At 46.1% G+C, this 27360-nt stretch overlaps 1 protein-coding gene across 4 annotated transcripts in view; it reads right to left on the reverse strand.

Moving 5' to 3' along the window:
* Positions 1 to 5630: 5630 nt before the first annotated feature.
* SDK1 (sidekick cell adhesion molecule 1) overlaps positions 5631 to 27360 on the reverse strand; it is a gene marked incomplete at its 3' end in the record, with an annotated part of 406390 nt that continues 384660 nt past the window's right edge. For all 4 annotated transcript variants that reach the window (XM_080382366.1, XM_080382367.1, XM_080382368.1 and 1 more), the window contains 6 exons: positions 26301 to 26426; positions 17924 to 18088; positions 15168 to 15305; positions 13072 to 13192; positions 12742 to 12871; positions 5631 to 5903 (listed from right to left, as the gene is read on the reverse strand). In XM_080382366.1, coding sequence (XP_080238492.1) covers positions 5631 to 5903; positions 12742 to 12871; positions 13072 to 13192; positions 15168 to 15305; positions 17924 to 18088; positions 26301 to 26426 — 953 coding nt within the window. The remainder of the gene's footprint in view (positions 5904 to 12741; positions 12872 to 13071; positions 13193 to 15167; positions 15306 to 17923; positions 18089 to 26300; positions 26427 to 27360) is intronic.

Consider the following 27360-nt stretch of genomic DNA (forward strand, 5'->3'; position numbering starts at 1 on the left):
CCAGCACTGCCCGGGAGCATGATGGCATCGGTGGGGGAGCGCTGGTGGCACCTCCCAGGTGCCCCACAAGCAGAATACCACCGTTCCGCGGTAGCAGAAAGGTCTCCTTCCAAGATCTAGAGAATCGGAGATAAATGGGAAAACACTTTGATATCAAGCTCTGCATCGTTCCAGTCTCTATATCCAGCAATTCAAGCCCCAAGAAAGTGCACAGTGATCAAACAGCATCAAAATCATGAATTTCCTGCCAAGTCTGGAGGCTCCAAGGCCATTTAAAATGGGCAGGTGGGAGCTTTGAGAAGACAAAACTCGGAGTCAGAGCCTGGAAGCCAAGCCGCAGTGGTACCTCACTCCTTGTTCAAACATACCTCACCTTTCCCACGTGTCACATGTGTGCTTATCGGTTGTGGCTCTCTACTACCAGGGGTGGCAAACTTTACACCTTCACAAAGTGCAAGCCAGCTTTATTTGTCTGGGAGGGTTGGGCGTGGAGATGTGGGGGAGAAGCAAAGGAAAACACAAATACAAAGAACTGCAGGGACTTGTCAGGTGGAGCCATTGAAAGCCCACACCCAGCCCAACGTGCTCAGGCTTGGGGTGATGTGCTTCTAGTTCAAGGGTGGCTTTCTGTCAGGTTTCAATGGATACTGTACAACCACATTGTCATGCTGGTGGCTTTGTGTAAATACCACCGCAGCACACCTCCTCCCATGTGACCTCTGGTAACGCCACGATGGTGTAGGGGCTCCACACCTGCTGGCAAAAACCTATAGAAACAACCTAAGATGTGTGGTGGAACTAGCAGGAACTCCAGGTTGAATGAAAGTGTTTGCATTACAACCTGCCCATCCAGCAACTGCTCTGTGATGGCTTTTCCTCTCCAAACACAACCCTTCATTGCATGTGCCCTTCTGGCTGCTATGGATAAAGGAGATCACTAAAGATAGGAGGTCTTGGGATCATATCCAGCCTTCCACATCACAGGTCTCTAGGTCTTCAAGATGTCTAATGGCCCTGCCAAAGGTTATCTTTCTTGTGGGTATGTTGTGTTTTCAGTTTCCTGATAAATTCCTTTTCTAAAAGGGTTTTTCTGAAACAAGTTGCCCTGCTCATCTGAAAAGAGCAAGGAGAAGACACCAGCGCTCTGTATGTATAAACAGATCTCTCTCCTCCCTTTTTGGAGAGCTGATTGGATAATCTTTGGATGACCCAATGGAGTTCTTGAGGGAAGCAATGACAAGGATAATAAATGTACCCCCATGTCAAGACAGACTTGGATATTTATTCTAAACAATTGCTACAGCAGATTCTGGCAGAGACCTGGGTATAAGCAGGAAAAATGAGATCTTGGCCCATCTGCAAAGCATCACTGGCTTTAACACTCAAAATATGAGGAAAAAAAAATTCCTTTTGGGTAATGGATTAGTTTCTGTTTCTGTACGTTTTTTTTTTCTCCTCTCTAGTAATACCAACTGCTTCCAAAAGTGGTACCGCTGCCTGCAGTGTGATTCCTTTAGTAAATGCTGATGAAAGCCTTTGCTCTTCTGCTTTCACTTCTCTCTGCCCTCCCCATGAAGGGGTTCCACAGGGGTGACTCCCGGGGTGGGGAAGAAGAGATTGTCACCGATGGAAGTAGAACAATGCCCTCTCCTGTCCCTCCTCACCGCTGCTGCTTGCACCCGTGCAGCACTGGTCCTGCACCATCATCGGGGCATTAAAAGATGGAATGGAAAACAGCGCACCCAAGGGTGCGGGTGATGGTGGGGGACACACCATATGTGGTATGGCCTTTTTTGGGGGTAAAATGCTCCACTTAGAGTGGGCTGCAACACTACAGCTCCTTCACTTATGTGCACTCTTGCATGTGATTTATGATAGGGACAACCTGATGTTTGGTGCCATTGGGAGTGCTGGGAGCATTTTTGAGAGTGGTGGCTTCTGACATCTCAGCCCTGGGGGGTGGGTGGGTGAAGACTTGGGCACTTTTTTCCTGCAGGCAATTGGACATTTCCATGGCTATTGCGTGAAAAACGAGCTCCTATTAAACCATTCCCTGAAACGTCTCCCTTGGTCATTTCATGACGCTGTTTTTATTTTTCAGTAACAGCCACCAAGAGACCTGAGAAACATGGGAAAGTAAATAAATAAATACAAATAAAATATCCTAAGAAGGCATTTTAAATATAAGTCTTCATTTTTCAAGACTGTTCTAAAGAGGATGATGGAAACAGAAGTGGATTTGATGGGTGAAGTTATTGTAACATGACAACTAACATTTAAGAGTCGTATTTCAAGGCTGCGATTCTCAAAGATTACAGCTATGAAATAGAGCTTTCTTGCTAACTGATGGAGTGTTTCCTTCCAGATAGAACAATTTACCTGATATCTAAGGTAAATAAAATCTACCCATTATTCATATTTTACAAGTACAGCATGTTAACAAGAAGGCACAGGCATCATGCGTGTAGCTATACATATCCTGGGCAGCAGAACACAAATCTTATGCTCATCTTAGGGGTGAGCAAGGCAGTGCACATCCACACTCTGCGATTGCCTAAGTTAAAGCAACCCACGTTTAAGAAAAGCCAGCACCTAAACAAAACATAACTGGGAGTGACAATAGTGTGGACTGGAATGGAAGAGAAATACCTTTGTTTGGATCAACAGGTCCTAAAGGAATCACACCTAACCTGTTATTTCAGTGGCAGTCAGAAGAAAAGGGCCATACAGCCAACTTGGCAGGTCCTCAGCAAGCTCAGGCTTTTTAGTTGAAGGTGGTTCTGAAAAAAAAAGGAATAGTCTCTTCTCCTTGCTTCATACAGATTGTGCTGCTCCCCGTACTGTCCTTCAGTGGAGCAGTGGCCACGAAGTCCATTTCCTTTATTCCCCATGGTTTTCTTGCTTTTTTGCTCAGTGTGGTATCAGATCAGCCCCAGGGAGCGACTGCACCTTACATCAATTCAGATCCGGCAATATTCAGCAGATAACGGAGCTGCTCGCACTATGCTTTCCTTGGGAGCAAACTCTTCGGTGTTCGATCTACTTTCTACCGATCTATATCCCTAAGTCCTTAGTGGTCCCTGAAAAGCTCCTCCTGTAGCACTACCTCTCATACCTGCTGGGTAAGCGCCATTAAAATCCCATCAGCAACTGCATTGCTATGTCACACGTATATAAAACAAGGTGTTTAAAATACGTAATCTGATGCAGGAAATAACAAAGGAGAAAGAAAACAAGTCAGAAAGTCACGTAGATAATTTTGTCTAAGAAACGAAAAAAATCAGACTGCAAACAAATTTTGGCAGTTCAGTAATTAAAGCAAAGTCCATATGGCTTAAGAGAACAGTCAAAGTGCACAGAAGGCAGTGGGTTTTTTGTTTGCTTTGCATTCCTCTTCACAGTAAGCTCCAGCTCATCCTCTTTGGAGCCCCTTCTCCATCCCACATACATCCGATCCAGGTGCTGAGAGGGGGATGGCTCACAGGGGTTTGGCTCAAGCCTGTGTCTTTGCGTATCCCTTGCCATCTAATGAGCTGTGGATTGTTATCCCAAACTCAAAAGCCCTTAAACACACCCACTAGAGTTTTTTTGGTTTTGAACTTTTTCTTTCTGGAGCCTTTGGAGAGGAACAGCAATCCAGCGCCAAAGCTATCCAGAATCTGTACGCACCAGGAGCAGCAGTGCTCTGAGGCAGTGCCAAAGAGTGATGGCAGTTCAGAGATAATTTGCCCTGTCCAAGAGGCACTGACGGGTCACAGCAAGGCTGAGTTTGCACTTGGACCTCAACTGCTCAGGTGAGATGCCACCAGGCTACTTCTAACCAGCCCCCATGGACAGGAACAGGCAGCCACCATCATCAGCACCAGGTGGGTTTCAACAGCCTGCCTTGACACCCGCCCTGCCCCCGAGCCACAGCTGTCCCACATCACTCCAGAGAGGACAGGGACAATTCACAACAGTAACAGTGCTCACACCTGCCCTGATGGGAGGTTAGCAAGCAGCAGGACACCAGTTTTCCTGGCTGACCTTCATCCACCTTGGGAGGAAATGCCAGATGCTGGAGTGGCAAGAACTTGTCTGCTTCTCAGTTCACCTTTCAAACTCTTGCGGTAAAAAGTCTGGATCCAGGACTGTTGCTAGGTCCAAGGGCTGAACTTGGATTCTTTAACCCCCTGACAACTTCCTTGCTAGTAAGCAACTTGCTGCTAAACATGACAGACTCCGGAAAAGGATAGAAAAGAAGGAAACAAAAAGGGAGCTATACAAAAGGATGGAAAATAAACTAAAAATCCCCTCTCTTCTTTCCAAAGGCTGTAGCTCCAAGTGCACAAAGCAGACTGTAAACGTGCACAAGGTAATTCATGACCCTAATGCTTGAAAAACCTGGTTAGCTTTATTTGGAGACACTTTGTTACTTCTCCCAGATATGAAGCTGAAGAATCAATAAAAGGCACCTGTGGACACCAAAACTCACCCAGTCTGCGTGACATGTCTTTGTACTAAAAAAATAAAATAAAATCCAGCTGCTGTGTGCTTTTTTACAGACCAGTAAGCAGCACTGCAGAGTCTGGGCAAGAAAGGATGTTCAACTTCTATTGACAGGGCACAATAACTTTAATGATCAAAAACCTCATCAATTAGGAGACTCTCTAGCTTGTCACTGCAATCTTAATTGAAAGATCCCTCTAGCTTGCTGGGTTGAGTCCTTTGACTTTTAAAAAATGACCCCTTCAAATGGCACATGCAGTCCACCAGGGAGGATTAGAGCCACACCAAAAATAAACTGACCTTGCATCTGAATTCTTCCCACTTGCTCCACTCACCACTGCCTACAGTGCTCTTTTGAGCCATCTCCTCTTCCAAAGGCCCTGGAGTTGGAATATTTAAAGAATTCAGCAGGTCCCATTTGAACAAAAACAGAAAAGCAGGTCAGTAATTCAGTATAAATACACCAGTAGTGAGCCTAGAGCAGACAGTGACACATCTGAGCCTACACTTGATCAGCCAGTGCTCCTAATGTGGGGAGCAGCAATGAGAAAAGGAGAGAGGAGGCGTCTGCTTTTCGTGTAAAAAATGATCCCTTTTCTATGTTTTCCTACTTGGCCTTGATGACAGGGAAAAATAAAAAAGAAAAAAAAAGTGCAGAGAAAAAGGAAGAAAAAGGACCCTGGGAGGTTTTATGTTTTCTCTTCAAATCACATCACAGAGTCACTCATTGCATCTAGGGAATTCACCTCCTTGTTTGGGAACAGGGGGACAGAAGGAGGGGAGAGAAAGAAAGAGGGAAGAGAAGGGCATGGGAGCTGCTTCCTGAAGCAGTGTTACAAAAAGCGGTTAAAAAACCCCTACTATTCACAAGTGGTTAAAATCATCACTTTTCAGAATTCTTTTTTTTTTTTTTTTTTCCTAAAACAAAAGTTTCAGCTAGTTCAGCTCCATCTTTTTTAGAGTTGATTGTCTTCAGAAAAAAAACCCCAAAAAACAACCCACCCAGCCTCATCCGTGTTCTCATCTGTTTCTACCCTGATAGAGAAGTTACCCACAGTTCAGCGCCCCGGTCGCACACACAGTCACTGTGCCGGGTCCCCCTGCGTGCCGCCGGTGGCTCAGCTGTATCCTCCAGCCCCGGCTCAAACAAAAGAGGAGAACCCTGTCACTGGAGTCCGGGAGCCGGGCGCGGGCTGTCCCGTTGGGGTGTACACCCCTCCTGAGCTCTGTGTCGTGATGACAGTCTGGAAATAGGGTTCTGCCTCGCTGGCGGCACACTCCTCGTATCTGTAGGATGCTGGGTGCTTCACGCCTTTCTGCTGCCGCTTCCATGAGTTGTAGTATGTAGGGTCGCTCATGTAATGGTTCACAAAGGAGTGCTTTGGCAACTCGTCTTCATAATCCGAGTCAGTGGCCTGGAGCATCAGGAGAGAAATAAATAAATAAATAAAATATTCAGCCATTAGCCTCTATGATCTAGCCTGTTCCACTCTAGAAGAAATTGGATAAGTTGAACATCACCAGCTGACAAAAGCTGTAATTTTAGGGTAGGAAGGGTTGTAGTCCAAGTGCAATACGTGCTGGGCTGTATTTGGTTTTGCTGCTAGAGGGAGAGTCCCCTGATGGATGCTGGTGATAAAGAGATGCAGAGAAATCCCTTCTAATTCACTGCAGAACACTGCAGCGGGAGCCAGGAGTTCCTACTTTGACACAAGATGCAGGGAAATATAGAGATGTCATAGGGAACCCAGCAGCTTTCAATCAAGTAATCAAAAAGATTGCAATTAAACTTGAGAATCGCTATTTTCTGATGCAAGGGCAGACAGAACGCCTTCCGTGCAAACGCACCCCAGTTAGCCAGACGTGCTTGTTTGTGCTGGTTACACCAGGCCACCGGCACACCGTTCTGGATTTGGCTTCCAAACCTTGTGATGTATTGAAAAAAAGTTATATCACTGAAAAGAAATTAAGCAAAATCATGTGGCTTTTTTTTTTTTTTTTCCAGGCAAACAGCTCTATCTGTATGTTCCAGCTACTTACTGGTGGTACAACAAGGCATGCAACCAGCGGTGACAGAAGAAGGAGAATGTGAAATCTGGAAAAGGAGAACAGCCAGGCAGGGGGTGGCTTTCTCGGGATGGCTCAGGCACAGCCACGTGTTCAGAGTGGATCATACCCCTGAAACATTTATGCATGGTGGCTGGATGGCTTCAAAGCTCATATCAACATCGAGCGGGAGCTTTATTGAGATGTAACCAGATCAGGTTTGTGCATCTGCCCCTTCTCTGAAGCACTGCTGCTGCAATACAGCTGGTGGAATCACAGAGGGCTCGTACATCTCCTCCGAGTACAGAGACCGCGGCAGAGCCTTGGCCGCAGTACCTAAGCACACATTTTCCTTCTGTTCTCACTAATGTTCCCACCAATAACAGCCACATCCCATACAGCGCACAAACATCTACCCAGTTATTTCCATTTCTCATGGCTTCTCTCAAAATCTCTGCTTCAAGCATGCAAAATTCCTCTCCCCCCTCCCCCCCCCCCCCCCCCCCCCCGCAATAATCTGCATAGCCCGTTCTAAAGGCAATTAAATATCAAAGTAGTAGCTGCCTAAGACATACAAGAGAGAGACGGGTAAGTGCAGCTCGTAACTGTTAGTTGCCGCAATTAGTTTCAAAAGGTTGGTATCGTTCTGATCTATGACACCACACAGCAAACACACATCCTTCTTGATCCTGCCTGCCACACAACCAGTCTCTCCCTCCTCTAAAGCTCCTTTTTAATGGTCTCTGAAGAACAATCCTCAAATGCCTTGCAAACCATCGTTTGAAAAGGGCACAGCATCCATCATCCCACTTCTTTGCTTAGATAGCTGCTTCGATGCTATTTCGTGCCCATTTTCCAGCACAGAGGGTGATGGACAGAGCTGAGAAATTTTTCTCAGAGTTTTTCAAAAGTCTGAGCAAAGCAGCTCTTTACAGCTTTGCAGAATTTTCCTTCCACTGCTACCCTATGCTTTGGCTCTTTCGGAATTACGTACTGTTTGGTTATTTTAAGAAGGCAAAGCATCAGGTGCCTTGACATGTAATTGCTATTACAACAAAACCCTACCAGCATTTAATAATTACTCCAGAAGGAACTCAGCAAGCCTATCTCCTAGAAAAACACTCTTTTGCAGCAGCTTCCAGCCTCGGGAACCCAACCCCCAACTCCCCCCCAAAGACCTGCCTGAACAGGTGGTTTTTGCGGCATGCCTGGAATATCCCCAGATTTGGGCTGCTTGACAGCCAGTGGGTGCCGAAAGCGGCTCCAGAGCCTTGGCACCATGTGGGGAGCATCCTGCCAGTGCCACCCTCTCCGTTTTTGCAAGGGGCTCCAGCCAGAGTGCCTCTGCTGACTGCAGATATGGCAGCATGGCCAGGTATGGCAGCAACAGCTCCAGCAGGCTGGTCCTTGGCTTCAGACACAACCAACTTCACCTGCAGACCAAAAGAACCTCAAATCCTGGTCTCCTTCATTCTTACCAAGAAATAAATTGTTGCGCTTTCCCTAAACCCACATCTCCGAAGATTATGCTGCAGCTCCATAGTCTAACGTTAAGGTAACAAGTCCCTGGGAAGCTGGGGGATGATGTGGGCATCCAGAATAAAAGTCTCTGCATTCTGAGCAGATGCAGGTGGTTATGGATTACTCACCAGAAGCAGGACCTGAAGGTGTGAACTCCTCTAGCTATCAGGGATATATTCCCTTCATCAAAGGCACAACGCTGCCACTGCCTTTCCCACGTCTTCTGACTCCTTCCCCAATCCACCATCACTCTTACTGACTCGGACACACTCAGCCACCCCCCAAAGAAACGATTCCCTGCTGGAAAGATGGATCACAGCTGAGTTGAGGTGTCATAAGCATATGGAGAAAAAACTTCACAACCTTCTAGTGGCTCCTTACTGGTATACCTGATGTTCCCACAGACACACAGCAACATAAAGACAACTAAAAGGCTGGAAGCTCAAAGCAGAAACGCTGAGAAGAAGCTGTAACCAGAAGACTGACACATGATTTGATGGGTATTGTAACACTGATGGAGCCACCTGATTTCTGACCATCCCTAGCAGAAAAATCCTCATCCACAAAACTAATACAATTTCTGTACCTAAGCCAAGTTCTTTCGAGATTGCCAGAAGTCAACATAATAAAGAGGAGAAATACCGGGAGCATTATTGGATGGGCTGCTGCCACTTGAAATAGTGTCACTTGGACTTGCCATGAACACAACGAGGGAATTTAAAACAGTAGCACCTGCTGATAATCTGTGTACCAATTAGTCCATTATACCAGCTGAAAAACAACACTAATTTGTTGTAAATAAGGCCAGGGTCTTTCAGAAGCAACTTTCATGAAATGCATATAGCTGCACTAGCTTCAGCCTTTCCCCATCATTAGCACTGACGCTGGAAAGGATAACCTGCTTATTAGAATCAATACAACGCGTTTTCTTTGTGCTCCCTTCAGAACAGGCAGGAACTGACTATTCTGTTCATGTTACTCAAGTATCTGCTAAAGTCTGCTCTGAGCAAGGTACTAATAACGGCCCTTCCCAGCAAGGAATTCTCTAAATTGCCATCCCATACCCCCCTCTGCTCCGGTGAAAATCAAGAAGCAAGATAAACCTGTTTTGCATGACAATCCAGACAGCTTATTCTAGAGGATTACTTTTTTTAGTGTTTTTTTAAACTACTGAGCAAATAGAAATGCTACGGGGCTTTTTGCTTTGTTTTTGGTTTTCTCCCTTCTGTGCAACTGTGGCTTTGTTACCTTGGAAACCTCCATAGGCTGGAGTGTGATTGGGTGTGCGGTGACATTACAGACTGTCAACCAAAGGTGCATGGATGCCTATGAAACAACAAATACGGAAAATGAGGGGCTATTTAAGTGTTTTATTGACAGTATGAAACACGCAAGCGCTGTTCAGAGGCAAGTCAGCGACCAGAGTTAGCTAGCTTAGTCAATGAGGAAACTGAAAATAGTTCCAATTATATATATATATATTATATAGTGATTGCATAAGAAACATCCTTATAAGATTATTTTTAAAAATATAGGTGGCAGCAGTTTCTTTTGGTTGACATGACATTAATACGCTGTAAAAGAGACAAGGTAGGATGCAAGAGGATTTCTCCAGACACGGGAAACCTTGCTTACTTAATGTCACCTGCAGCTGGTTTCCACATGGTGCCCAACCCGTCAAAATCACTGGAGAACTTTATCGGAAAATAGTTAAACCATATTCCCTATTAAGTGTTAAGTGGAAATTTAGAATATCTTCCTACAGAGCTGAGAAGGCAAAAGTCAGCTAGACTGCAGAGAGCAGCTGGGCAAGACCCCAGCGCTGCCAGGATTCGGCACTGACTGATAACGCGCACAATCTGTGAGGATATTATCTCCTGAAAACAGTTTTTGGGAGACCACAAGGACATGTGAGAACAAACAAACAAACACACACCACCCTCCCCTCCCCTCCTGTAAAACTGCTCTTCCATGGCTGGATGACACTGCAGATACATCACCACATTTCTGTACAGGGCAAACACCAAATTTCTTCAGATTATCAGTCCAGAGCCTCGTCCACTTGACTCATTATCTAAAAGCCTATTATTATTAATCATTTAGAAATTACACTCTTTGCATATCTTCCTCCATACCTGCCAATTAAACTACTTTAACCTCATTAACAGTATTGGTGCTTGGCTTTCATGACATGGAGTAAGTTAACCACTTAATTTATGAATATTAAGAGCACTGCTTGGTCTGCTGGATTTCCTTTGCTTCTCTCTCGCTATCCTCATCAGGAGGGATCTCGGAGGAAGGCTCCGCGGCAGCTCTAAGTGCAGTCAGGCAGCCCCAGAGTTTCTCACTGACTTCTTCATGTTCAGTAAACCCCGTGAGACCTGAAGCCAGTGAGCTTCCTTCTTTTCCACACAAAATCTTGACACCTCAGGCAACAGAGCTGAGACTAAGCAGCAACGAGATGACAGGCGGGTGGAAAGCCAAAGCACAGGTTTTGGCCTTGCCTGCCCTTAATGTGCATCGGATTAAGTGGAATTTGAGATCCACACAAAGATGTGTTAGAGGAGAACAGCACCAGGACCCCCTTTCCTGCAGAGGACCAAACCTGTGTAGAGCGTTTATATAAAAAGATGGTTTTAACTCTTCATATAACAGGAAACGTTCCTGCCTGCTGAGAGAGATGGAAATTCTGAAATTCTCAGAAAACAGCGCTTGCCTGTTAAGATCTCCTTTGAGAACAGAAACAAAAAGAACAGAAAAGACAAACAGGAAGAGCTAATAGGTACAGGAATACTTGAAAAGAGAGTGGTCAAAGATCTATATCCCCCTCTGCCCCAACCCACCCTCACCTCCTGTCTGTACCAGCCAATGTAAACAGCATTTTCAGGCTGATCAAAAAGCAGCATCTCCTATCGCTACCTCTACTGGGAGCATATTAACATTTCATGCCTAAAAGCACTCCCCACTACAAAAAAAAACAAACCAAAAAACCCCCAAACCCAAGCATCAAAGACATTATACAGACAGGCTGTATGTCTACGGCCCAAGGAAAAACAGGAGGCATATTTTGTTCACATACTCACATGCATACAGAGATTCACAAAAACTCATATTTTGTTCACATACTCACATGCATACAGAGATTCACAAAACCGCTAGAATCTCAGTTGAGACCTTCAGGCTCAACTGCAATCCACAGTAAATAAATAATATTAATAATAGCCCGAGAAAAGAGACAAACCCCACTTTCTTCTATATGCTGTACAGGGAGTGCATATAGAAGGCAGTAATGACACCCTGCGAGTAGACTTTTGTGCATTACCGGGAAATACCACACAGGGCATTGAAATTAATGTCAAAAGGTGCCAGTGCTAAATTCATGATTATGCTCAGCAAACTGTTTTAATGACAGGTTTAATGCTGGGTTGTTACGGTGACACGACCAAAGCACTATGGGTTTCATCTGGAGGGTAACACTTGCGCGTTGCACAGCCAGCAGCTTCAGCTACACCCAGGAAAGCTGCCCGCGCGCCGGCTTGGCCACGGGGCAGCACCAAGCAGCAGGCTGTCGGTGGTAATTAGCAGGAGGTGAGAGCTAGGTAGCCAGGAAAAGCAGCTGTAGCTGCAGGTGCAGAAAAGCTACAGATGAAAACTGTCATCTTCTTTCACTACTTGCTGCTTTTGATTTATTCTTGCTAGAAGGGTCGGGTTCCGAGCGGTTTGGCCCACTGCTCGCTTCTTGTGCTGTCAGTTCGGATTCATCAGGAGCTCAGCTGATGACACACGATTTTAGAGACAGATTTACCTTTCTGGATATTCCTTGAAGTCTGCCTGTTCACCCCTGGCCACTGTTGGACTTTTACAGACCGCAAGCACTTTCTTTCTTCTTAAAGGGGATATAAGACCCAAGGTGGAGCGCTGCCAGAAGGATCATGCCGACATGCACCCTCTTTCCTTGGAGAACACAGGCTAAAGGCAACCAGAGCAGAAGGCTCCTCTTGGGTTGGACTAAGGCTGCAGGCTGGGGTGTTCAGAAACCCAAATGCTGGTCCCTCATGGCCATGGCCGTGTGCTCCCTGCCATTACTCCTTCCCCACTCACTCGCTCAGTAACAGAGGCAGCAGTTATCACCACTCCAGACCGGTCTTCCAGATTTTGGTGTATGCTGTAGCTGTCTAAAAAGGGCACTGTGAAAACTTCAAGCCACATCCCGTGCTTCAGTCAATGCAACAACCCAAAGCGTGTCCCACCATCAACCTCATCCAGGCAGTAGCTGCTGCCAGCTGGTTATTTCGCAGCACAGGGATGTTTCCCCAAAATTGCTCCAAGTTTGCAGCCCACAGGCAGAACGGAACGTGCAGCCCGTTCCAGAGAGGTCAGCACACACTGCCTGGCTGCACTTGTCTTTCTAGGTAACACTACAAAACCTGTGAATATCTGCCAAGGTCAGGTCTGGAATCTGCCCTGGCTGGGTCCTGCTTGTCATTCTTTCCTTTGACACTTTAATTTTAAGATGTCATGCAAACAGCCTGGCGAACTGAACGTTTTGAAGTCCCCAAGGCAGACAGTGACAACAGTCTAACACAGGTATGGGACTGGGACTTCAAAGGCTTGCCAGGATTCAGTGGGGAAACGAACGTCTGCAGTGACTGGGCAACATCTGGGAAGGCAAAGGGAAGCCCTTACCTCCGACTCTGACACTTCTAAGGGCTTCTCGTTCAGGCCCAGGCTCTCGGTCAGCACAGCTCCGTTGTACTTGTTGCAGATATCCTCATCAGAGTAGTGCAGCCCCCCTGGGCTTGGGCGAGGAGGAGACCTAGGGAACATAAAGGGTGAGTGTATCGAGTGTTGTCATTTCTCTGAATGCTTAGACACCCAAAGCAGACCCTGGGCAGTGGCTTGGGCCTTAAAGTCCTCCTTAGATCCTCCAGACAACAGCCCCCTTTACCTACGTAACAGTTGCTTGAAGGTAGATAAAAAGCCTTTTTCCAGAGCGTGGTGGTCCCAGCTTCTTACCTGGTTCCATTTTTCTTTGAGAAAGTGCTCTTGATGTTCAGGTGTCTGCTGTTGAGCTCCAGAGCAGTGAAGCCTCCGTTGTCCAGGGTCACTGACTCTTCCACATTGGAGATGGTTTTACCTGGAGCCAGGCAATGAAAGAATCCACTGAAAAAAAGGTACTTCCCCCCCCCCCCCAAATACAACTGTAGGAGCTAACTTTTCCTTCCTTGCATTTTATGACAGCATTAATTCTTTGAGAATCTCTTTCCCTTTCTTACTGGCGAATGAGGACAATCCGAGTGAAGGGAAGAAAGTTATCAGGAGTGTGAACAGGCAGAAGGAGCCAAAAGAGGGGAAAGGAAGAGTCATGGATGGATGCATTTCATTCAGAGGTAAGTATCTAAAATAGCACAGATGAACTGTGCTCCAAAAGTGCTTGTTCTTGTCTTTCGACTATAAATAGGAACTCGGTGACTAATTCAAGTGGCTACTGAAGATGTCCTAAATCAGGCACTATGAATCTCATTCATGCTGACTGAAGCAAGGCAAGAGAAAGTAAAACTAGGAAAGGCAGGAAAAGAGGAAAAGGGGGGGGGGGGGGGGGGAAAGGCAGGAAAGAAAGCAAGAGAAAGGGTAAGTGGATAGCAAATAGGAAAAAGATGTCAGAGCTGTAATGAGGATACGATATAGATGTGAGAAAGCACTGGACAATGTAAGGCAGGGAAAAGGACAGGGGACTGGAAGAAGAGGAAAAACACAGCAAAGTGTATTATTTCTTGTAATCAAATATAGCAAGATCTTATTCTCTCCCATGCTCAGTCTTTGTAATCCCAAAGGTGTGAGCTCAGCTTGTGTCCTGGGGAGAAGGACCGGTTGCATATTGCCACTTTGCAGCAGACAGGTGCTTTATCCTTGGCTTCAATTTCAGTGCTACATTAAGACTCAGTGTGAACACTGGTATCTGACAGCACAGGTCTGACCTGTCTTTTCATGTCTGTCCCCCAAACACGGAGCAAAACTAAGAAGATGAGAGATTTCCTATGAGCTATGCATACAAATATGTAATAGTATTAAATTGGTAAAATGCCACGGTGTTCATACCTCTTCTATCTCATGGGACTGAAATCTGATTTTCTAACACGTGTTAGAAGTGAATTATAAAGAAAGAAAAGATCTTCACTTTGGGACCAAATTACTAAATACTGCCTGGAAGACTCCTTCATTACATGAATCCCTAAGAAGAGGTAGCACAAAGATCCATGAACCTGATCCTACTCATTAATGTGTTTTTTTTGACACCTCCTGGCATCAGAGCAATTTCTTGCTGGAGATGGAGAAGGCTACTGGAGAAATACATGTGTGAATAACCCTTCCAGGATTTTATCATTTAAGGAGAAGAAAAGGTAAAAACAATAATCAGACTTCAAGAAATAAGCATTTTGAAAGGGGACTATTATAACATTCCTAGTTTTAGAGCAGGCAGCTCCCGTTTCCTTTCAGAAAGAAGACTGGTAAAAACTAAAGGAAAATTCAGAGCTTGATGTTCATTATGCATTAAAGTCTAACAGGTCCAGATAACCAAGACACCTTCTTGTCGCTTGGCCCCCAGCCCAGCAACTGCAGCTTGGCTTAGGAAATGAACGTGAGATGCAGGGCACTCTGTTTAATATAAAGGGCTTGTGATATAGTCCTCACACATACAGACCTAGAATATCCGCATTGGGTACAGTCACTGAAAAGCAGAATCTTTCTTCTTCTCCCCATCTACCAGGGAATGATGACAAAGCTAAAGGAAGTCTCAGCTCATTCCTTTTTTGTGGTCATTTTGCAGCATTTGACCCAGACTCCTTGGCTCTTGCTACAGTCTCTGGGACTTCCAGATGCTGTCCTGTCCAAGCCCGTGGCTGGTTAGCATCCAAAACCTAATAAAATCAGGCACTCTTTGCCCAGTAAGGCTATAGGCAAAAGCCATTTCTATCAAACCAGACAGCAAAAAGATCATTCTTCTGCAAACCAAATACCTATAAAAAGAGTCCATGCTGACTCAAAGGGAAGACCTTTCTAATTCCCACAGCTCTTCAGAGTGCGTGCACAGCATGGAGCCCATGTCTTACCTGTGCTGCAGTTCTTGTACTTCTTGCTCTGGCCATGCAGGACCAATGCAAAGACCACCAGAAGGATGAGGATCAGACTCGAGAGAGCCATCACCAGCAGAAACCACCACTCCTCATAGAAAGGGGCTTCCGTTTGCGCTGAAAGAGAAAAAAAATATAAACCAAAAAAACACCACAATTCCTTTTTTTTTTTTCTTCCTTCAACATTTTCTCTTCTTCCCCACAGTGAACGATGCATCTATGATAGTGTTCAGGATGGAGGGGTGTTCAAAGTCTACTCTGCAGTCAGACTTTCAAGGGGCTTGCTGATCCTTCTAGGATGGCAAAGAGAACAGTAGCACATCACGGCTCCAGCATCTCCACAAGCAGCTTTCACACACCCAGACCAGCACTCCAGAATCTCTTAGCTAAGAAGAAATTATCACCGAGTAAAGAGAGGGAGGTTTCTTTCCACAGCTCTGCACACCTACATTTCTTAACTATTGCGGTATGCTTAGTACTCCCTGCATCAAAGGAACCACTAATACATCTGTCATGACCCACAGTTATTCCACTTTTTAAGAGGCTTGCCTCTCCAAAATGCCACTCAGTGGCTCTTTGAAAAATACAGCTAGTGCCAGGGAACAAAGTACTCTTGGTTCAGCGTCTTTCAGTGCCTCCATTAACTCCAACTTCCAACATTCACTGCTACTCCCTATCATTTCCCCATCAGTTTAGCCAAGCCTGATGTGCAGCCCGTGGATCAATTCAGTTGCCTGAATTTTGTGCAGTCCTAAGTCATTTCACCTCATTTGACCTCAACTGGAGACGCAAAATGATACTAACTTCCCCCTTCTAGAGTTATCTTGCCAGTCTTGCTTTAAAGGAATAACTATTGTTATTTTCTCATGGTGATAGTCTCTTTGTCAGCATCCCTCAGCTTTGTGAAACAAATGCTGCTGCTGGAGCACAAGCCAGCAGCTGTGTGTAATTTCCCTGTAGTCCATAAGGTAGAAGATCACCTGATGGGAACAGGTAATGCCAGGAGACCAACCCCTCGCTATCACTGAAGCTAGGCACTCTCTTTCCCCAACTGTCCTGAGCCCTGGATCTAACCACAAGCCTGTTGTAAGCCTGATGATACGAGCTGAAATTTGTTCCAGATCACCGGGTATCCCACAGCAGTGAAAAGCAGCCGTGATCTTTCTTTGCTAGGCGGCCAGGCCAGGCCAATAAAGTCCTAAGGCAAACTGCACGAGCCATGCTGGGCTGAGCAGATTCAGTGCAATTTATACCTCCCTCTGCTAGCTGAAGTGGCCAGCCTAAAATGCTTTATACTTTTATGACTGTGAATCTCAACGGAAACCTCTTACTTTCATGCAGCAATTTGAGATGAACACTGAAGCATCAAAAGGAGGTGAATTAAATAGTTCTGTTCCAGCGGAGAACTTACAAACAAGCAGTTTATTTATAAAAAGCATCACAAGGAAATGCATGCCCGGCTTCAGAGGAATAATGTCTTCCAGGAAAGGAGAGGCTGACATGATTACTGACCCTTTACGTTGTGTTATAGCCTCTGTGAAACCACAGATAGGAAAAACACTGACTCTTGATGTTTGAAATGGGTTGTCTATGCCCTTGTCCTGAAGGAGAAAAGCAAGGGTAGTAGCACTCACACTGAAATCCACAGACAGCTCTCGCAGGCTAAGTGGTTAATTGTGTAAGGACAAATGCCGCCGTGATGGCGATAGCAGCGTTTACTGCTCTTGCCTGCTGGGTAACTGTTGAACGGCGTTGGTGCTTTTCACTGGAGGAGCAAAGAGATAAAAGCCACTCCAGATACTGGAGCATTGCCAGTTTCTCATGACTCTCCAGAATTTTGAATCACAAAGCTGCTTTATCGGGTTCTTTTATTCTTCTTGTCTCTCTTTGCTAACACAGCAAGGATGAAACCTATTGCTCAAAGGCAACCTGGAGTACAGCTGTCCCCGTGGGGTGAGAGGGGACCTGAAGCAAAGCTTCCCCCAAGGGCAAGCTCCCTCACTTCACCATGGGCCACTGAACTCCAGCCACCCAGACGTGGCCACCTGAGTGATTTGCTTTTTGTGGTACTGAAGTTCCTTCAGACACCCAGAGTGCCAGGCTGCTCAAAGAGATTCTTGGAAGCACGTTTGGGCCATAACCCTGTTTCCTGGGAATAAGCACAAGAGAGAAGGGAGGGTGCGAAGAGCCCGAGAACATCACCAAGGAGGTGATGCTCTGATGAAGGGGAACTGGAGGCATCACATCGTACTGGAACTGCTAGCTCAGAGGATCTCAGGAATAATTTTGTGAAACTATTTTTGAGAGCTAAATACAAAATAACAGAGAAAATGTTTGTCAGAGAACCCTGGGAAAAAAACAGAAGGAAGCAGAACAAACAAACCAACAGACTATGAAAGGAGAAAAAGCAAATAAATTGTAGACTGTGTAAATTAGTCTTAGGGCAAGAGATCTTACATATAAACACTTGTGAAATTCCTGAGAAGGTTCTTTGTCAAACTGAAAAATGGCCCATATGGATTTTTCCTTTTGAGAGTAAAGCATACTGTAATAACCAGCCTTGATTCACCACTATATCACTCTGGTTTTACCCTAAAACAAGCAAAACCAAGCTGTCCTTGTTTATTTGTTGCAGCTAGAGAATCTGGGTTGTTTTTTTTTTCCTCTCCCCCTGCCCCAGCCCAAGAAATTCAATTGGAAAAGGTATTAAAAAAACCCCAACAACATGTGATTACCTGATACTGCCACAGAGGGAAGACTTGGTTCTCCATAGCCAAATTCATTGACAGCCACCACTCGAAATTCATAGGTCACCCCCTGTTTGAGTTTGTCCAGGCCGACTGTGTAGGAGGTAGCACTGCGGGGGATGTCCTTCACAAACATATCCCACAGCCCTTCATCTAGGAAAGCAACCAGGAGAGAAATGACATGAACTGTGCCACTTGGCGCTTCCTTCTGCTTGTTGAAAAAAAATCGTCATTAGCTGTGTTTCACCCACAGGCAGCGGGGGTGGTCACCTGAAGGCTGCTCGGTGATACACGGAACGCCCTGCCAGACCCCAGCTGTAACAGCATTTATTCGGGATGGGGTCTTGTAACAGCCCAGATGGAAGAAATCTCCTCTAAAATCGGCAGCAGCACCCACAGAGACCTGAGCTGGCTCGAGCAGCTGCCAGCCATCTGGGTCCCTCCTGATCAGGCGAGGTCACCCCATCAGCACGCTTGTTATTGACGGAGCAAGTAAACCCAAAGCAACCTGTTACATTAATGAGCCCTAATCGCACAGGTTTTTCCTGCTTTTTACATTGCACGGCTGGCTTGCCTATCGAACCGTGTAGGCTAGGCTTTGCAAATGAATGCCAGATATGGGTCTTGGTGGGAAGTACCACGGCCTTGCATGAACTGGTGCCTGGTGGACTGGTGTCACTGGAGCGCTGCTTGCTCCACAGCATCACAAATGAAATGTCCTTTGCGTGCGGTGGCCCGCAGCACGGCACAGCCCGCAGGGTGAGGCAGCCAACACTGCACTTCAGTGCCATTTCAAACAGGAATGAGTTATTGTTTGTGTTAGAAACCTCTCAAAGCCGTTAGAAACACAATGCCATTCTGATGAGAGTGTTTCAGCAGGGTAACCTCAGTTCTCCACAGCCTTACTGACATCGATCCAGATGCACATCCTGACCAGGCACCATTCTGGTTCCTGATCCATACCCGTAATCTTATATTCACTTGACTACAATGGAAAGAACTTCCAACAAGAGGGATGCTGTTACCAATAAGAACAAAACCAACTATAATTAAAACCGTCAGTCAATAATTCTGAGTGCAGGAATCAAACATTAATCTAAACAGACTGCTTCTCAGTAACAATTGGTGCCCAGCACTTTTGCTGACAAAATGGAGTTACTGTCTACGCATGGGGCCAAGTCTCAGCTAGCCTAAGCCAGTGCAGCTCTTAGAGCTCTGACCTTGCAAGTACCCCACTGGGCTTTTACTTCTAGTCATCAAAGCTGTTTGAGCGATGTCTGTTTTTCTCTGCATGTCCCACAGCCATGGGAATAGGATGATAACCTCTGCATAGATATGTCTCCAGCACAGGAGCTGCCTGCTTTGAAAGAAAGTCCTCTGTGCTGCGAGATTTGAGCATCAGCATGACTTCTGGAGCTTGAGGTGTTATCAAGGTAACAATAAAGCCGGAGCCAGCAAGCCTCAGTGACTTGTTCCGCTGCTGCAATGTAAGGCAGGAATCTGTTCTCATTTGCTTTGCATTTACCTGGGTGTAAACTAATTGGAGTCACCACAGCGATGCCGAAATTGTGCTGGTGTAATAAGAGCAAAATTTGGCCCTTCGCCTACTTCTGTGCAACAGGGAATAGCAACAAAGATTAATTGATTAACACTGCAGGTGCATTTCCATGTGAACGTTTTAACTTTGGCATCAGTAAATATCAGCTCGGTAATTTGTACCGTGCTACACGTCTAGCAACACACGCAACACCTAACAGCCCCCCGACTACATCTTTTCTGATCAGGAGGATTGGCAGGCTCAGTGGATGCAAAAAGCAGGCTGAAACGTTATTGTGCCAGGTACATTTGAGAAATACCAAAGAACAATAAAAATCGGTAATTTTTCCGTCATGCTTAAAATTCAGACCAATACATTATTCACCAGCATGATCAGAGTATAATGAAGTTATCATAATGTACCATTGTTATGTATTAGTTGGATATTACAATGGCTATAAAACAAGAGATAAAATATTGACTTCCCTTTTACAGGGCAATAGAAGGCTAGATTATTTCTACCACGTAAACTTACAACGTAATAAAAAAGGAGCTTGGGATTTAGTTTCTCCGAAGAGGGTGGAGTGAGGGATACATTTTCAAAGTCAGATTGTTGCAACCACCAGTACTAGGAAGATGCATCTCAGACTATAAAATATTGCCATAATTGCTAGAATTGCCTGAGCTTTCATAAACACATTTGTAAACAGCAATAAGAGAATTTGAGCCCATTGTGAATTGTCTGAAAAGCAATTTGTTTGCATTGAAAGCCACTTAAACGGGGGAAGAAAAGGCAACAATAAAAATGAATGTTCCGTACTCATTGCAACAAACACAACTGCTCACACAGACACTTTCTCACTCATTTTCTCAAACCTATCAGGGTGCACAGTGCAGAATATCCAGCAGACCAAGAAGTGTAAATTTAACCACTCTGTAAAGCTTGTAGTAAGTCGGGAAAACTACCCTTGAGAAGTCAACATCACATTGCCACCTCTCTGTCCCCTTGGCTACGGTGGCGGTGGTGTGGGGCAGCAAAGGCTGCTGGCAGATTCCTGTCTCACAGGGGCTCAGAGATGCTCCAGCTGGTGGCCTTAACTTCTCCGGCCCACCACGCTCTCAGTCATTGAAAGAATCTTTTCCCAAACTGTTTTTCTGGGGTAGGAATCAGGGCTTGGCCAAGATAGGACCCAGGGCGTGATCCTTGGGATCCCAGAGAGGTGCTGGTGCAGTTACAGCCGTCAGAAGTTTACAGGGTGGCGACCTGAAACAGGGGACATCCTTATGTCTTCCCCACTGCTGACTCCAACCCAGTGCTACGCACGGTGTAGTCTGTGGCTTCCCAAGACCTGGCCAACAAGATTTTTAATTCCAGAGCCTCAATTAATTTATCTCATCTCCATCCGGAACATTCAGTCCTCACTTTGTAGACAGAGATCGCGATCAGGTATCTCCAAACTAAAAAAAGCGTTTTATTTCAGTGGTGAACTTTGATATTAAATATTGAACACACGCTTGTGAATTCATACACTGCATCTCTTCCCCATCCCTCAAAACTAGGTTTGCTCTAAATGTTAGAAGTTCAGCTGAAAGAAAATTCATTAGAAGGTCACTTGTGATAGCCAAGATTGGCCTTTAAGTTCAGTAGAAAATCGTTAGCACACTGTACACAGTATTTTCCACTTAGTTTAAGGAGGAAAGAGCGTGGTTGGGCTATCAGGTGGGTATTAACTCATAGAAACCGCCAAGGAAAGCAAAGTTTGCATCGCCGGGCTCCCGCCATGAGGCACGAGGCGCAGCCTGCCCCGGCCACCGTCTGAGGGAGGCAGCACAGCTGCACGGGGATGCGCCCGCACTGCTCGCAGATGCTCTTCCTGCAGTAACATCTGTCCTTCTCCTCATTTCACATCGCCTTTCACTAGGCACTCAGCCTCTTAAAACAGGCCTAAATGTGTGAGGGAAAGGGGAGGGCTCCTCCAAAAATCCCGTTTTACTTTGTTTCTTGTTTCTAGCAACGCTTCAGCAGACCCTGCCCCAGCCTTATTTCCCGCTGACATGAGAGCTGAGCTTTATCTCCCCGCCTTGACTCCTCCGCCCCGTTTGGGAGCGAGGCACATGCCTGGGGAGAGGAGCTGACTGATGGGGAAGGTGCACCCACCTCCAGCCCCCTGCCCCAGCCCACCCGTGGTGGCGAGGAGCTGCGCCGTGGGCTGCAGCTGTGCGAGCACCCAGGGGCCGGCCAGGCTTCACAGGCAGTTAATCGGGGTCTCCATGCTGAATCAACCTGTCAGTCAGTAATGAAGGCTCCTGGCTCTGCTAACTCAGGCCACTAACAAACAACCACCATGCTGCGGCTGGGGAGATGGAAAGCTGTCAGTTATTTGGGTCTTAAACACCAGCCTTCCCCTCCTGGAGCGAGAGGAGACCCGTGCCGTAAAACTTCATCCTAATTACACATTAGGAGGTTTACGAGGGGAGAAGCTGTTGAGAATTAAGGGCCGGCTGAACGCAAGTAGCGTTCCTCCTACAGAGGACAAAATTAAAACGTGGATGTGTTAGTCAGAGGCAAAGGGCTGGATGGCCGTGCAGACCAGCGAAAGGACAAGAATGGGAAGTGAAGGCTGACAAACTGTCAGCCTCGGCACGTCGTCTGCGAGCAGGAGCGGACCAAAGCCCCCCGGCAGCTGCCGGCAATGCAGCTGCACCCTTCACTTTGAATTTACTGACTTGGGCTGGTTGGTGTCCATGTGTGACACTGCGCTCCCACATTTGTTTAAAAATAAATAGAAAAGGAAGAAAACAGAAAAACATGACTCAAGACACCAGAAAGGAAACTAAAGTGAGATCTGCCCTCAGGGTGTGGGAAGCGAAAACCAGCATTTGCGGGAAGGACGATTCCCACTCCAAGTAAATGGGTTCTCCCCGAAATGCCTGCCACCTTTATAGAACTCATCACCTGGTGGAGCAAAAGAAAACACTTCCCCGACTAGTCTGTCCTAAGCTCATGATTTGTGGCTGACCTGATGTTTACTGGCCTGTTCATGCCAGCCATGGTGCTAGAAATATTAGGAACATGTTAAGATGCCACTCCCCCCCACCAGGCTTAAGTCACCCCCTGCTTGGGAAAAACAAACGCAGTCCAAAACGTCTGATGGGGAGAGGAGGCAGAAGAGGAAATCTGTATCGGCTTGTCCTGGTTTGGAGGCTTTTCCTGAAGTGACACAACCCAAAGGGCTGTCAAGTATTGGAACAGGCTGCCCAGGGCAGTGGTGGAGTCACCATCCCTGGAGGGATTTAAAAGATACGTAGATGTGGTGCTTGCTTAGGGGCATGGTTTAGTGGTGGATTTGCCAGTGCTGGGCTAATGGTTGGACTCAATGATCTTAAAGGTCTCTTCCAACCTAAACGATTCGATGGCTGGATGAGGCAGATTTCCAGAATGCCTACATGGCCATGCTGCAGCACGGCAACACCGCAGCGAGCCAATACACACACGAAGGTCTCTGCTGGCAGTTATAGATCCCTGTGCTCCTAGCAGTGACCCCCGGGGCATTCTGCAGAAGCACCTCCTTTAGAGACAGGGGATAACTGGGAAGGCAAGTCTGTGTGAGGATGCTCGGTACTTTACCGGCTGCATGCCCCCCATTAAAGCATGGTACAGAGAGAGGAGCCTTGGCTGTGGCGTGGGGTTGGGAAAAGAGGGGTGAAACCAGTTTCTCCACTCCTTTGAGCCCACTGGGAATCTTAACAGCGTCGTGCCATATCTGTCTTTTCCGCTGTACGTAAAAACTGAGGCCATGATCTAATACCTGTTCCTTAGCCAGCCTAGCTGACGTCTCGGGAGTGCTTATGATGGCGGTGACAGAGGCTGCTTAATTGCATTTCTTGTAATGCACAAGGAGCTAAACTGGAATCTATTTCTCCAGGGACAGAGAAGGTGAAGGAAAAGAAAAAACTCTTCTGTTTTTGTAATGTCTTCCTCTAGCACAGATCACCCTGGAAAAAATATTGGTTCGCCTGTGCCATCCCGGTGTCTGGGTATATTCAAAATGCAGAGGAGGTAGTCAGCCTGGTCACCTTCCATAAATCTGGGAGAGAAACGGGGAGATCAAATGAACAATCTCAGCTGCCTGCTGCCACCATCGCTGAACCCAGCGGGGCAGCCGGAGCCCTGGGAGACACAGCAGGACACTTTAAAATTCAAAGGGAAGCGACAAAAGGGGGTAGGGTTTGCCATCTCTGACAGAAAGCCACCCTCCTGCTCTGATGGAAGAGTCTTGGCAGGGAGCTACAGCAGGGAAAATGAGATGATACAGCATTTAATGTTTGGGGTAATGAGGCCTATAATAGATGACACTTGAGATGTGAAACACTAAGGTAGTGGTATTGCATTTAAATATTGGCAACAAGCTAATGCTTTTCATCTGTCTGTTCCGTGCCCCTTTTTGATCTCAGAAGGATGAATATCTTTCCCTTCCTTGACTTTATGTGAAGGGCACAAGTCAACTGCTCTTCTCTTGGACAACAACTCCTTAAAAACAAAGGTTGCTCCAATCCATGCTCTACTACCCTTATAAATCAACGTGCAGAAGCAAATTTTTAGAACGATATTAAAACAGAAGCTGCTCTGAATGACCAGCCCTGACAGAAGGAATTAGTTCCCTGCTTTTGTTAAGCTTGTAATTCAGATTTCAAACTCCTCCATGCAGAGATGAGGAAAAAAAGCGGCACAAAAAGGAAGCCGCCGGTTGGGTGAAATAAGCAAATGTTCCAATTAGTCTGTCTCCTCTCCTGGATCACATTTCACGCTTCCTACAGCTGCAACCAGAACGAAGGATGAGAATCCAGCATACAAATGCCTAGTTCATTTGCTATAGCAGCATGAATAGGATTAAAATAATCTGAAGAGGAATTAAATGCCTCAACAGTCAGGTTGCAAGAGCAGGAGAATAAGACTTCTGTGTGTTTCCAGGATCAGTGGAGTGGGGCCAGCAGAAGTGACCCTGGGTTAATGCAGCTCAGACCTGCCTTGGAGGGACTATTTTCTTCCTACTCAAAAAGAGTGGACCACAAATCCTACACCCTTAGCCATGAACTGTAAAATGTTTGTTCACATCCAACGGTGAGACAAGCCCAGGAAAAGCAGAGGAGCCTGCAATGTCACCACTCACACGAGTTGCATTTCCAGCTTGCAGATAATCCGTGCATGGGCTGCAGGCTTCCCTGTAAAATACCCTGAGTCCAAAAAACCTGTTCAGGGGAAATGTAAGCTGATAAGTGAACTTCAATGAACCGCTTTGGTTTAACTTGCTATCTAAACAATGCTGTTCAAATAAGACAGTATTTTCTACCTATGAAGAAATAAGGGCAGAAATCGATACACTGATGTAAGTGAAACAGAAGCACGGTGCTGTCATGCCTCTAATTAAAAAAAAATCTTGCTCTCTTTGGGAAACTCCGGTGCTATGAGAAGGTACACATTTTCCTTGCCTTTGGTTTTGAGAACTGTCAGGTTAAATGACAGAAATAAGGAAGAAATTTTAAGGTCACAGCAGAGCCTCACTACAGAGCAAATTCTATCAGATGCAGGTATGGAAAATGCCTCATGGCATCATCTTCAGTGATGACCACAGAAACACAGGCAATAATTTTGTTACAGGTATGGTTACACATAATTAATCTGTTTTAAATGCAACCTTACATTCAAGACACATACAAGAAACAGGATCCTTTATATATCAAACAGATAAACGTTCATTTAATCAATATATAATCAAGCAATGTGCAAGCATCTAGAAGTAAAAAAGGGAAGAACAAGCAGCCAACATGGATATGTCAAGTATAAATCATGTCTAATTTCCTTCCGTGACAGGGCAGCAGACCTTGTCAATAGAGGAGAAAGAGCAGACATCATCTATCCTGACTTCAGCAAAGCTTTTGACATCATGACATTCAAACACGGCCCACGCGAAACAAGTATCTGGTAGATGCATCACTGGCTGGAAAACTGCACTTGGCAAACAGTTAGCAAGGTTCTCTGTCAGAGGGGAGGGAAATGACCACGTCAGGTTACGCAGGGGTCTGGCAGCGCTCACTGGTTTTTCTTAATGACTTGGCTAGCAGAAAGCATGCGCTTATGGAATTTGCAAGGGGTACCGACGGGGAGAGGCTGCGGACAGGCTGGAGCGTATGCCTTCTTTTAAAATGACCTTGTCCAAGTGGGAAAATATTCTGGAAAAAGCAGAGAGCAGCTTCAGTATGATGCAAATCCCAGAAGGAAAGGAGCTCTGGGAAAGTGCTGGGAAAAACTGTAGTGATGAGGGGATTCCTGTCCTCCCATTGCAAGCATCCTGCCTGCAGAACAAATGGGGAAAGTGATGTGTATGTGGTGCCAAGGTGCTAGCCCTATTATTAACTGAGAAACAGTAATTAGCTGTGGTGTTCTGCTCCAGAAGAGGTCAGACTTCTATCCGTGATCCTCAAAATACAGCTTGCAAGTACTGGTTAGTCCTTGGGCATGAAAGATGCTGTAAGCATTTAAGTGAGTTTTAATTATTAACTATATTAGCTCATCAGTAGGATGATTTACCAGTGATGTAGCACAGCGAAAGCCAGAGCACTCCGGGTAATTTTCTGTGACTACTCCTAAACAGGAGAAAGTCTGTTAAACCAGCAACCATTTAATACTGGCTGGCAACAGTGATCTCTCACAAAATCCCATTGCCTTACTGGGACAACCACCAGCCTCTCAGCTGCAGGATGGCTTTTGGCGTGGGCTGAAGGAAGGGAAACTCGTGGCATCAAGCTCGCAGTGTTTCCCATGCCTTACCTGAGGGTCGTGCCTCTATAATGTAGCCAGTTGTGGGTTTTTCTCCTGAATCTCCCTCAGTCCACTGCAACGTCAGCCCAGAAGCAGATTTTGTCACCAGAATTTCCTGAGGGGAGCCGGGAGACCCTGAAGGATGAAAAGAGAATAGGAAGCGGTGCTATCGGAGATGGACAGCAGTATTATATTCTTATACCGATATAGGTAAAAAATAAACACCTAGCAGTACTGGTCAACATACACGTGACATAAACCAGCTCAATGGGCTATTGACCTAATCTTTTAGGTACCAGCACCAGCAGTTACCTGAGTTTTACAGGTGCTTGTGTTAAGAAGGGAAAAGAAACCCCACTCTCGTGTCAATCCTTAGCATCTCTGCAGTGTTTGCATGTTTCCACTGCTGTTTCGGACTTCAGAGGTAAGACCAGCCTCTGAGTTTCAGGGAGAGGTTCCTGGGGACAGCTGCCTGCCCATCCCCTTGGGAAGAAGCCACAGCCACGTTAGAGAGAACTCCTCCTTTATCCTGCCGGTGGTGAGGCAGGAGAGTCAGACTGTGGATCCACGGTGCTGCTGTCCTGGACAATGGTGATGGAGAGCTCTGTGATAAAATGAAAGCTCGTTGGCACCTAGAAGGGTGGAACTGCCACACCTGGCCCTGACGGAGGGAGCAAGTATTTCCCTGAGCTGGAAAAGAAGCAAAAACCAGAACCATTGCAGTGATGCTCTGTGATTTACTGGACAGGCTGGTATCGTAGCAGAACATTTACCTTGTTATGATTATCTGGTTTTCAAAAAACACTGATCAAATAAGAAACCCAACTCTTTTGGTACAGACACTGAACCAGGCAGGGAATGCTGCCATCCAGTCTGTAGCTTCTCTTGACATACCAGCAAATTCACAGACCTCTCCCTCTGCACAAGCCAAAGTGTCAGGAGAGAATAATTGTAAATTCCTCCTGGTTTTACATCCAGGAACTTCTGCTCGTTTCGGCAGAGTTATTCCAGTTCTGACTCCACTGCAGAGCAGTACAGTCAGAATTACTCACCGTGCTGTCAGGCTGCA

Source organism: Falco punctatus (assembly GCF_963210335.1).
Source record: "Falco punctatus genome assembly, chromosome: 4".
Classification (NCBI taxonomy): Eukaryota; Metazoa; Chordata; class Aves; order Falconiformes; family Falconidae; genus Falco; species Falco punctatus.